At 34.3% G+C, this 13068-nt stretch overlaps 1 protein-coding gene across 1 annotated transcript; it reads left to right on the forward strand.

Annotated features, from left to right (window-relative positions):
- Positions 1 to 423: 423 nt before the first annotated feature.
- On the forward strand, positions 424 to 1612 carry LOC123717227 (fork head domain transcription factor slp2-like). Its single transcript, XM_045673116.1, has one exon. The coding sequence runs from the start codon at positions 479 to 481 to the stop codon at positions 1430 to 1432; it is 954 nt and encodes a 317-aa protein (XP_045529072.1). The 5' UTR covers positions 424 to 478; the 3' UTR covers positions 1433 to 1612.
- Positions 1613 to 13068: the final 11456 nt, after the last annotated feature.

Raw genomic sequence — 13068 nt, forward strand, 5'->3', positions numbered from 1 at the left:
TGTTATGAGGAGTTTCACCAACCTATATCTAGTCAAAGTTTATTTATTATCTAAATCGTATTATGAATGTGTACGTAACCATTTTATCAAGATTTACGATAAAAATATCCACGAACGAAACACTATCAGAGTAAGTTTTACTTAATTTTTACAAAGTAATTGTTTAGAAATGTTCAATATAATATAAAGGGGCGCTTCGAATGTGTGGCGTCTAATGCGATATGCTGCTCGTGTTTAGGGGGGGATACAGGGATGCGGAGAAGCGGGGAGCGGGCATTGCGGCGAGGGGCGGTTCCCTATGTATCGAAAAGCTCTCTCCGCGATTGGTGGACGCAGCCTCTCAAAGCTGCCGAGGCGGACTGAGACGCACGCTCTATAAATAGCTACGCCCGCCTCCGCGCACGTCAGTTCGTTCGTTGCTCGCAGTGTGCACGCACGCGCGAGTCGCTATCTAAAGTGCTACAAGTGAATAAACAACATGGTGAAGTTCGAAGGAGATTTTAGTATTAACGCGATTTTAATGAATCATGCGGGCTCCAAACCACCGCCATCTCCTACTACATCAAATACCACCCCATCTGAAGCGGATTTGAGCGATTCAGAGCTGGATGTTACGGGCACCGAGCCCGTTGACTGCACCAAGCCTAAAGACGACGAGAAGAAGGACAAGAAACATGAAAAACCTGCATACAGCTACAATGCATTAATAATGATGGCAATACGGAACAGTCCCGAGAAACGTCTCACATTAAATGGAATCTACGAGTACATAATGACCAACTTTCCCTACTACAGAGAGAACAGGCAGGGCTGGCAGAACTCCATCAGACACAACCTAAGTTTGAACAAGTGTTTTGTTAAAGTGCCGCGACATTACGATGACCCTGGTAAAGGGAATTACTGGATGTTGGATGCGTCCGCCGAAGATGTTTTTATTGGTGGTACAACTGGCAAGCTCCGTCGGCGCTCAGCCTTGAACGGCAGATCACGTCTTGCTTGTTTTAAGCGGCCTTTATTCCCTGGTGGCCCGTTACCTGGAGGTTATCCGCCGACCACATACTCTCAGTTGGTCGGTTTGTACTCGCAATTGCTGTACCAGCGATACGCCCCTATGCAAATGAAGACTCCGCCAGTGACTCCTAGCGCCATGCACCCGGCTTTTAGAACTGAGAACTACTCAGGCTTACCTTATTCTCCAGCGATGTATGAGCGCGTGCCGTCGGGTCCGTTCTTGGGCCAGTCGCCGCTACTCCAGAGCTCCTTGAACCCTCAAATGATGTCGCAAACGTCCCCGCTGCTGCCTCCATCACCACCTATCATGCAACATTCGCCCAGCAACTCAGGTGCTTCCAGCCCTGAGCTGCCTTCACCTTCGCACCATCCACTAACACCCCACATCTACAAACCGGTGACAGTGTTAACGCGACAATAACTGAAATCTCAAGAGGCTGAACACGTTAGTGTTGATTATCTGTGATCTAGATTGTAATGCACCAGTGGAATTAGTTTTAAGGTAATCTCTGCAATATTATGTATTGTTATCGTAGCATTCCGCTTCGTCTATTGTAAATATTCCAAAGTAATGTATATTTATTTAATAAATAGTTTTAAGTGAGTATAATAAACAAAGATTATGAACCTAATTTACGTTTCATTCGTCCCAAATAACAATAAACATTTTTTGTTGTCGATCAAAAGAAATACCTAAAAGAATACAAGAACTAACTTATTACACACTTCTGTTACATATTGAAAAAATCCAAGTAAACCAATTGATAAATTATAATCAGTTCCATAGATAATGTAACTTTGGTAATAATAATAAAAATCCAATTCCTTGAGTCAAGTCTATTACTATTGCCTAGAGGGCAAAGAATAGATATTTAATTACAGTAACATCGAATGCTTCACCCAAAAGTTAATGAACTCTCATGTGGTTAGAACATAGGCCTACAACCGGGTTGGTTATTTTTAGATCTCTATGTTGTTAATATTACTTTTCAATAACTTGTGCAATACATATCGTGTTTCAAAAATTAGGTATACGGAATGTAGGTTCCGAACGTATGCTTAAAGTCTACAAGAGTGAATGAAGAACTAGGAATGAATAAGGCCGAATACATATCGTAAGAGATTAGGAAATTAGATATATAAGAACTATTTGTAAAAGCCTTTTTTATCCGTTGCAAAATGCAACAGATTCTAGAACTTGGAAAGTTGCGTTTTATATATAACGGCGTGAATACATGCAATTTAGATTAGAAGCAACTATGTCAATTTAAGTAAACACGAATTTAGAGTTTACAATATTCTTGAAATAATGTAATGTAATCATAATATAATAGTTTTAATAACATATCTATTATTTCACAATCATAAATATTTTAATTTTGATTTATACCGCAGCTTACGATCTAGGTAGGTACTGTTCAAACCTTTATGACCGAAGCTAATGACAATAAAACTTATTAAAAGGACCCTTTTACCAAGATTTACTTACAGTAATTGAATCAAAGGAGAATTTAAAGATTAAAATAAATTGTTTAAGGTTAGATAAGCTTCTTTTTCAGTAAAAAAGTGGTCCGTAATTTTATACATTTAATCTCTACAATTTACAAAAAGTCGTCAAAGCAAGGATCTTTTTATTCAACTGATTTTTATGTGCTTTTTACCAAGATATTATACAGAGAATATATCAGAAACAAAACTCTTTATCCTGCTTTGTTTCACGTTCCTCACATTAACACCAATTATGCAAAACTCAACGACCACTAACGCTAAATAACCTTCATCATGACCCACATATGCACCCTCACATACATCCCTTTCACACCATCACACTTCACAACGTAATTATGTATATATTACAAAGCTATTTAATATTTATTATAGATTACAAATCTAATAATGTTAATGTTTGAACTTTTTTTGTATGTATCATATATCTCCATGGTATGTATCCATCTTTGGATTTATCATAAGTAGAATAGTTTTTGGTTAGGTATATATAATTTAAGTTGTCGTCTTCCGTCATTTGTGTGGTTTAGGAAATTATTTAAATTACAATCGAGACTGACTAATTATATCAAAAATGTTTTGGATTTTGAAATACGGAACGTTGACTTCATTTTAGGCCACTACTTGAACAATGTACGGAAAGGCGACTTACAATGATAAATTAATGATTTAATACCTAATTATACATAACAACAATAATATTACATTCTTCTTCTATTACTGGAGGTTGGCCGTCAGACTCTTGAGCGTGTCTTGTCCTGTGCCAGATGCAGCAACTCTTCGGCAGTCGCAATAAATGTCCACTTCCTAATGTTGCGAAGCCATGATTTCTTCCTTCTACCAACATACCGTTTATCCTGTATTTTACCCATTAATGGATAGTAATTAGAAGAACATTCTAGATATCCTTCAAAAGCTGAATGAATGTGAAATTAATTATACATATAGGTATTTCTATTATTACTAGTTTCATTTGTTTTTAATTAATTCGCCTTCCGGTAGATTCATTGAAATTAATTTCTTTTTTGCGGATATTGATAAAACTAAGTTTTTAATTTTGATATTATGTTTGTTGTTGTTGAAGGCCGACAATGCTTATCTGAAATACCTACCTACTAATACGAAATACGTTCGTTGTTATTTGGTAAATTATATTTCAGAGTTTAAGATGCTGTTAATAGGTATTTTATATTAGGACAGTTTTATATAAAAAAATGCTTAAACTAAAAATTTACTCTTTGTATAAACATGAATTGCTGTCGGTTTGTTTGCTCAAACTCGAAAACCGCTGGACTGATTTGGCTAAATATTTGAAATATTTGTGAAAGTTCAACAAGTGTTTAAACAAATAAAAATTACAAATTTTCCATTCAAACTATTTCTGTCGGAATATATTTCCTGTCTTTTTAGTAATAAAAAAATATCACTTGGTTATTCATAGCCTTCAGAAATTTGTGTATCATAGATGTAGTATGAAGTTTGATCTCTTTGGTGTGTAAACAAATTGTATTAAGTTATGACATAAAAATATGTAGTGAGTAGTTGTACCACAACGAATGGTTCGGAGGCTGTTGATACATAATTTTATATATTTTTATTATTACTGCGTAGGTTAAGACAATTTAAGGTGTATTTGATTATGTTTATTAATAAAATATATGTTATTACTAACATTTTATATTAAAATAATGAGCCCCTAGTACCCACTACCGTGTTTCTATGTATTCTTAGCATTATAGGCACACAATTGTTAGTCGTAAGATTAAGTAGGAAATTAGTATGGAAACAATAAGATACTATTAAAATAGTTAACAATACTATTAAAATAGTTAACAATACTATTAAAATTTTAAACGCAAAAAACAAAAAACTTAAAAGATAATTAAAGATTACTATGAATAGGTAAAATCAAATTAAATATTTTGTCGCCCGCGTTGTTACAAATATACCTGGTGTTTAATAAATGGTTGCGTAGTTGACTTTGTTTTTTGTTACAGGAGGCAGGCGGGCAGGAGGCTCACCTGATGTTAAGTGATGCTGCCGCCCGAGGACAGAAGAACACAATTAATTAATTAATTTGATTTTACCTATTCATAGTAATCTTTAATTATCTTTTAAGTTTTTTGTTTTTTGCGTTTAAAATTTTAATAGTATTGTTAACTATTTTAATAGTATCTTATTGTTTCCATACTAATTTCCTACTTAATCTTACGACTAACAATTGTGTGCCTATAATGCTAAGAATACATAGAAACGCGGTAGTGGGTACTAGGGGCTCATTATTTTAATATAAAATGTTAGTAATAACATATATTTTATTAATAAACATAATCAAATACACCTTAAATTGTCTTAACCTACGCAGTAATAATAAAAATATATAAAATTATGTATCAACAGCCTCCGAACCATTCTTTGTGGTACAACTACTCACTACATATTTTTATGTCAAAACTTAATACAATTTGTTTACACACCAAAGAGATCAAACTTCATACTACATCTATGATACACAAATTTCTGAAGGCTATGAATAACCAAGTGATATTTTTTTATTACTAAAAAGACAGCAAATATATTCCGACAGAAATAGTTTGAATGGAAAATTTGTAATTTTTATTTGTTTAAACACTTGTTGAACTTTCACAAATATTTCAACAGACACGTAAGACTTTAAGAATTGGAATCTTTTCTCGAAGGACCCTATGTCGAATTGGTTCGAAAATACTTCAGTGGGCAGCTGGTTCAACATAGTGGTAATGCGCGGCAGATATTGCACATTGAATTAAATTTACAGGTTTGTTAATAATATTTATCGAAATCAAATGAAAAGTATTTCGTTAAACTTTTCCTATTCGTCATAAGGTGTGTTTAATCATATGTAGGAAAAATTTATGTTTGGTGGTGAGGTCTTGGGTCTTATTAGCTATAAAGATTTTTGACCTAAGAATACTTTCACAGAGGTTCGTTTATTCCGCTATATTAATTAAAAAATGAATAATTCGTTCCATATCGTGCTTCATTGTCCTGCAACGCTTCTTTTGGAGAAACAGCTTGATGTGCATGTTACAGGTATAAGGTTTTACAGGTTGTAAAACCTTGGCGAATATATGTGACGGACAGTTCATTGCCAGTTCTTCTGTTCTCCTGAATTAACTGAGGTAATTGAACTGGGCGTAAATGAAAATTTCGAAGCATTTTTGAAGTGAAACTTCTTTATCGGCGTTGGAAAAAAAAATTACCGTCACATTTTTCGGTTACGCGCCTGCTTTTTCTTGTCCCTGATTGTTGTTGATTTGAAGAGATTCGAAGCCATTAATAACAAATATATATCATAACGATAACAATGATAGTTATAATTCTATTACAATCAATGAAATTATGTAATAATCTTAGTAGTAATAAGGTAAAATAAAATAATTGTATTATTTGTGTTCATGTCTATGATCTAAAAGTCTACACTAGTACACGCACACGTGGTGATATTCTCCGTTAAATTTAGCATTTTTTTTTTATAAATTCGAATAAATAAAAATATTATTCTGTAATCGAATACAGATTAAATGATTTAATCTTTAATCGTTACTTGTACATATCTATATGATATTTATAAAAATTCAAACAAATTATGATTCACACATGATAAACATTGACGTCAAATGTGTACTTATGATTAATATAATCTTGTGATAGGGGTTCCACTTCGCCAATAAACTAACATTATTACATTACTTATTATATACCTGTGTATTTTTTAATGTAACACGCAGAGAACCAGAAAGCCTAGAAAAACTCATCGTGACTGGCAGAGTGGAGGGCACCTGACCTCGAGGCCGATCTCTCGCTGGATCAAGTAAAGGCCATTACGGGTCAAATTATCACCCAGGAACAGAGGAGAGTGGAGGAAGTTGTGTGGCGCCACTAAAACTTCAGAAATAAAGAGTGCGACTGAAGAAGACATTAGTGTATGCTTTTCTATACGGAAAATAACACAGAGACCCAAACGTCAATGTGTTCCGTTGTTGTAATCAACAATTTAAATTTACATTTATAGTCGTATGGGGTAATGTTGGCTAGCGTAGATGGGGCACCACATGGGGGCAGGATTACTATCGCGCGCCTAGAGTGAATCTAAAAGAGTTTCGCCGCTATAATTCTATATATAATAAAAGGCAACGCACTCGTGAGCCTTCTGGAATTGAAAGTGTGCATGGGCGGCTATTACTCAACATCAGGTGAGTGCCCTGTTCTTCTGTTCTGAGGACTTACAACAGTTTTATGCCTCTTGCGGTACCAGGGGCCAGTTCCTCAAGTTGAAGACGATGGAAGGCATTCCTCGATATCGTATTTAAGAAATCTTGTATTTAACTACGTATAGTATAAATAAAATAAATCAATGGCGCTACAGCCTTTTTATGTCTGGGCCTTAGATTTCTGTTTCTGTATCATGATCTTTTGTTAATCTGATCTGCAAGTAGGTTCTGTGCCGCTTTCGACTTTTTGGGTCTAAGGCAAGCCGGTTTTCTCACGATTTTTTCCTTCATCGTTTGAGCGAATGCTAAATGCGCATGTAGAAAGAAAGTCCACAGTGCACAGGTGCACAGCTGTGGATCGAAGATACGACGTCAGGGTTGAGAGTCACACGCTGAAGCCACTAGGCCAACACTGCAAGATTTAAATGGAATAGTCAAATTTATTTATTTGTAAGTAATATTACAGCTACACATATACATATTATACAAAAACTTAGACAATAAGTCAAAACAGATTATAAACACAAAATATAAGTCAATTAATAACATGAATAGATAAATACGAACTAAAACTTACTTAAAGGAAATACTACTTACTGCTAAATAAGTCAAAGTCAGGAAGACATCCTAAAATATTAATTTCATAAATTGTATTGTAGTTAATTAAAACCCGAAAATAATTAATGATGCACAAGGAACAATTGTGAATATCAAATTGTTTTTAAGCGTATTTTTAATAGTAGCACAGTTGAGTTCGAAGTTCAACTATCAAATTAATTAGGCATGCTATTATCGAAATATCAGTTACAGTATTGACTTAATGCCCGCGACCTCGGCCTTATACGAGTAACTTGTGTTTGCTAGTGTCCGTGGGAGTACCTATCGAGCTGGAGATTCTGTGGTGACAATACTTTTCACATTTAAAATATTCTAGAATGCCGAAAAGAATGTGTTGTGCGTATTGCAATATCGTTATCTCAAGGTTTTTATTGATGCTTGGGTTCTATTACTGATAATTCCTTTTAATAATCAAATCTAATAATGCGGTCAGCATTATTCTAATTCTTCTCTAATCCTAATACTTATGCTATAAATTTGTAATACAGAAAAGCTAGCATTGGCAAAACCTAATCCTTTTAATTAGGTTTGGTATTAGGATTGGAATAAGGATTAGCATTAGGGTTATAATTAGCGTTAGGATAAGGATTAGGAATCCTAATGATTAATGGTTGAATGGTTATTTTAGCTAGCTTTTATAATTAGTTTTATATAGTACTACCAGTCTAGGTATATGGAGTGCTTCGCTGCTTTGCTGCTGGCGTAGCAGTACCGCGGTAATAATAAGACTATTAAACCTTTGACAACTGCAACTGTGAAGATATGTTTGGATCTTGCTGATCAAATTTTTCTATGGCATCGAGATACCAACTCGAACTGTTTTTGTAGGTCGTCGGCATTTGTGTTGTATGAAAATAGGAGACCACTTCCTAAACTACAATTTTGAGTAGGTGTGCAGAATTTTTTATTATTTAGTATGGTGAACCTCGTAGCGAATAAGCGCGCTGACTAGCCATATTCTTTTGTACTCTTAAATTCAAATTTATGAATTTGTTTAGCTTCTTCCTATCAAGTGTGTAAACCTTTGATAGGAATAATTAGTTTTGATACTTTTTCGACATTTTCTTCTATTTTAAGTGTTTATTTGGTATATAACTTTATACAAATCTAGTGTATTGTAAATAATAACTGTGTCTGTATAAAAACTGCTTTACTATCACGCTTTATTCACAAAGTGATCAGTCATAATATCTTTAAAAGAGTTACGATAAAATCTTACTCCATTTTATGTAACAATTCGCGCATAGTGCGTAAAACTCCTTGTTCGTGGCTGTGTAGTCCAAGTTATGGGAAAAAGCGTCACTGTCATTAATTAGTTAGTTTAAAATAGTTTGCAATTAATACTATGAAAAAGAATTAAATTTAAGCGTGAACGCTGCATTTGGCTTTACTTTGACAACTGTGTAAACATCAATTTCCTGTTCTATCAACCATTACTAATTTTTGTTTACATTAAGTATTAATTATATATGTATATGAAATAATTATTATATACTCATAAATTTTCAAATATCTATGGTAACTGTTTACCACGTTATAATAAAAACAAATATTATTTCCAACCTAAACAAATTAATTGACTTTTTCCTATTCCTTGGGCCTTACAAGTCTTTAGCACCTGATCACAACAATGGATAGACAGACAAACGTGTAACAACGACGTCTGTCAGTAACTCCCATCATTAATCATCCATCATCCACGTCGATTTCTACTGTTCAGTTTATGAGTGGAATAAAGAATAACATTGTACTAACATAAGCCTTTATTGTTACCATAAATGTTGCAATGGATCTTCGCTTGCCACAGTCCTGATACACCTTTATCCACTTTTATTACATTCACCATGCATGCTCGTCGGTTACGGATACTTTAACTTGTCCTTTCTGTAGTACCTACCTCTTGGATTTGATTCAGGTATGTCCTACCTACCCAACTTGATTCCACCATCAACAGGTTGACTTTTATATCCTTCTTATTCATCTGTTCTACATGGCCAACCCACATAAGCATTCCGTTTCATATCCTTGCCAGACACGTCCTCTTTTAAACCACACTGCTCACGTATCTTACTATTATCAATAATTCTTAAAGCTCTCATTTCAACCGTATTAATTTTTTTATAGAACAGGGGCAAACGGGCAGGAGGCCCACCTGATGTTAAGTGATGACCGCCCAGACCGGACACTCTCAATGCCGAGTGCGAGAGGGCTCGCGAGTGCATTGCCGGCCTTTTAAGAATTGGTACGCTCTTTTCTTGTAGGACTCTAAGTCAAATTGGTTCGGAAATACTTCAGTGGGTAGCTGGTGGAATTTTGTATTCTGCCTCGACGGCCGATGATCCGAGTGTGACCCAAGCTGTGAAAACTACCAATACAAATACTTCAATTGCTGCGGGAACTCTTGAGTATAGAGCAAAGTGATGTAATACAGTTTTTTAGAAGATATCTGGAAAACATCTAGAAAATGTTATGTGTAAAAAAAAAACTTTTTGCATTTAAAAGTCTATTATCCCACATAATCTTAATGTAACCGATAGTTAGTTGTTTGATAAAGTAGATACTGGCTAGATTAGGAAATTATTAGTCCCCTTCACAGAACCTTGCAGAACACCAACCACTACGGTACAAAGGATGTCTTGGATCTATAAATAATACACAGGTTTTTGTTTATACGGTGTGGGGCAGAATATTCCCAAGCGACCTATCCATTCAGTCGACCTTCGCGGTGGCCACACCATTCTCAATAATACACGCTTGTCAGTACCAAGATGTAGTGTGATTTATTGTTATTGAATATATACCGAATATGAGTAACCAATAATAATGTATAAAAATTAAATTATATATAATTATATCAATAAAAAATTTTTTTTTCATATATACAAATAAAATTTAGTGCGTAGTATTATAGGATATGTTCCTAGAATACAAAGTACGCCTGTCTACAAAACTAATCAAGTAAGTTTATGTAAATTAATTTATGTACAGGAAAATTCGCACGAATTCTGCTCACCATAATCTCCGGCAGAAAGAAAAGGCATCACCTACTGGCCTATAATGAAATCAATTAAAGTATAGTAGAACTTTATTATACTTTTATTCAATAGGATATCCGTGTTAGCTTCCACAGAAAGCAAATAGATGTAATATTTAAGTAGCTTTAATAACTTTAACGACTAGATTGCGTATTATCTTAGATTTCGTAAAGGGTATCGTACTTAATATGTGTTAAAACGTTAATAATGAGATATAAACCTTGGAAACAGGGTATAAATATAAATTAATTATCATACATTTTATTTTGTTTAAAGCAGCTTGCATTAATTATATTTTTTAACATAAATCTTTAATAACCGCCTGTAATTGCGTAATTGTATCGCGGGGTACAATAGACCCAGGTATATATTTAATATAGTGTAGAGATTGCGACAAAATATTTGTCGCTCAAAAAGCGTAGGTACTTACTTATTAATGATAAACGCGTTATCAAATATTTATTTTTATACAACATGTATTAGTGGCATTTTATTACATACAAATATTATGACAATTACATCACGTAGTAATAAACATTAATAACAACATTGTTCATACGTGATAATCAGTCGTAGCCCACTGATTAGCGTAGCCTCATTTACCAAATCTTTACTTTAATCTAGCCAATTTATTAGGCAGGAAGAGGGCGTTAAAAAGTCGTTGAATTTCTTGACCATTAAGGGCGATATAGAATTGTTATATTGGTACAATTTGCAAACTTAATGGTGAATTTTCGTAAAATAATTTAGGTATATTCTCTGAAACTAAGAGATTTATTAGTCGTCTATTGATAGATATATTTCTTAATTGTTTAAACAGACATTACATGTTTAAATTTGCAGAAAAGAAAAAGTATTTTGAAGGTCCAACACTGTTGATTCTTGCGTTAATAGATTTTTGTAAATGGACAGAATTTAAACAAATTTGTATTTTATTCTAGAATTTAACACGGTTTCAGAAAAAAACATATTTTGTTTAGTAGCATATTTCTTTCGTCATACTACAGCTAACACAAATTATATATATGTATGTACCTTACTAACATGAGATACAAGATATAGCCAAATGTAGATTACATGATATATACAAAAAAGTTCAAACATTTACAAAATATATAAAAAATATTATAGATGAGTGTTGGCCTAGTGGCTTCAGCGTGCGACTCTCATCCCTGATTCAATGTGCGCTCATTTCTAACTCGAACGGTGAAGGAAAAGATCGTGAGGCAACCGGCTTGCCTTAGACCCAAAAAGTCGACGGTGTGTGTCAGGCACAGAAGGCTGATCACCTACTTGCCTATTCAATTCACAAACGATCATGAAACAGATACAGAAATTTGAGGCCCAGACCTAAAAGGCGCCATTGATTTATTTTATTTTTTTATAAAAAAAATATTAAATATATAGTGCTTTGTAGTACCTAATTCTGTTATGAAGTATGATGGTGTGAAAGAGAGGGTATGTGCGTGAGGTTGTGTATGTGGGGTGTGCTCATGGTGAAGGTTATTTAGCGCTTTGGATATTCTTAATACTAAAAAGCATATTCCACAACAGATTAAACAAGTCAAGGCTTAAATAGTGGTTGTTGTGAGTCCGGGCTGCGCGATATACAGAAGATCAAGAAATTCCACCCGTATCACCTCGACATCCGACGTTCCATGACTGAGCGTTTTTCAAGGCAATTATTGACGCACACCACCGCTATGTGGAACCAGCTGCCCACTGAAGTATTTCCGAACCAATTCGACTTAGGGTCCTTCGAGAAAAGAGCGTAACAATTCTTAAAAGGCCTGCAACGCACTCGCGAGCCCTCTGACATTGAGGGTGTCCATGGGCGGCGGTATCACTTAACATCAGGTGAGCCTCCTGCCCGTTTTCCCCCTGTTTTATAAAAAAAAATCTTGAATGTTTACAAATTTAGCCCGGAAAAATGTTGTAAAATTGCACGTCACATTACGATTTAATTAATGTCAGGTGACAGGCAGTTATTTAAATAGATGTAGATTATATTCCAATTCATTATTTGTTTTATATTTTTATCACAGATTCACAGAAGTAATGACTCAACTTTACGATTATTTTTCAAGATAACTTATCGTTACTGCATTATGTCAACTGGCGTAAACAAATGCCTTACTCTAGAGTAATTTTTTTTTAATTTAAAAGATGTTAATGTTTTAATTTTCTCAGTACCTGGAAGCTGTTTCAGCGCAGTCCTGGAATGCGTGGATGTGGCCTCCCCAGTGAGGTCGTGAGGCCTCCTAAGTGCCCAAAAATCTTCTGCGTTTCTTGTAGGAGCTAGGCTGCCTTTATTACCCAGGACTTTACGCTAAACGGACGTCTAAAAGCGGAAATTTAGTCTACATTACATATACATAGATACATACAACTGGGTTGATCATCTCAATTAACAATTTCTTTAAATTTAAAAGAATTACTAAGACTACCCCAAAATTCTATTAGTCACCGTTTCACTTCTAAAGCGATACAAAAAAAACTTGTCATGGAAATCAAACAAAATAATGATAAAATAGGAATAAGTATAAGATATATAGAAATTCCTCGTTAAATATAAACACGACTCACATCGGTTATATTAAACAAATGTTTATAATGGATAAAAATTGATATTTAATTATTTTGAT

This window comes from Pieris brassicae, chromosome 12, assembly GCF_905147105.1.
Source record: "Pieris brassicae chromosome 12, ilPieBrab1.1, whole genome shotgun sequence".
Lineage (NCBI taxonomy): Eukaryota > Metazoa > Arthropoda > Insecta > Lepidoptera > Pieridae > Pieris > Pieris brassicae.

Bases quoted from the DNA above. Each gene is read 5' to 3' on its own strand.
- LOC123717227 (XM_045673116.1), top strand. From the start codon at position 479: ATGGTGAAGTTCGAAGGAGATTTTAGTATTAACGCGATTTTAATGAAT.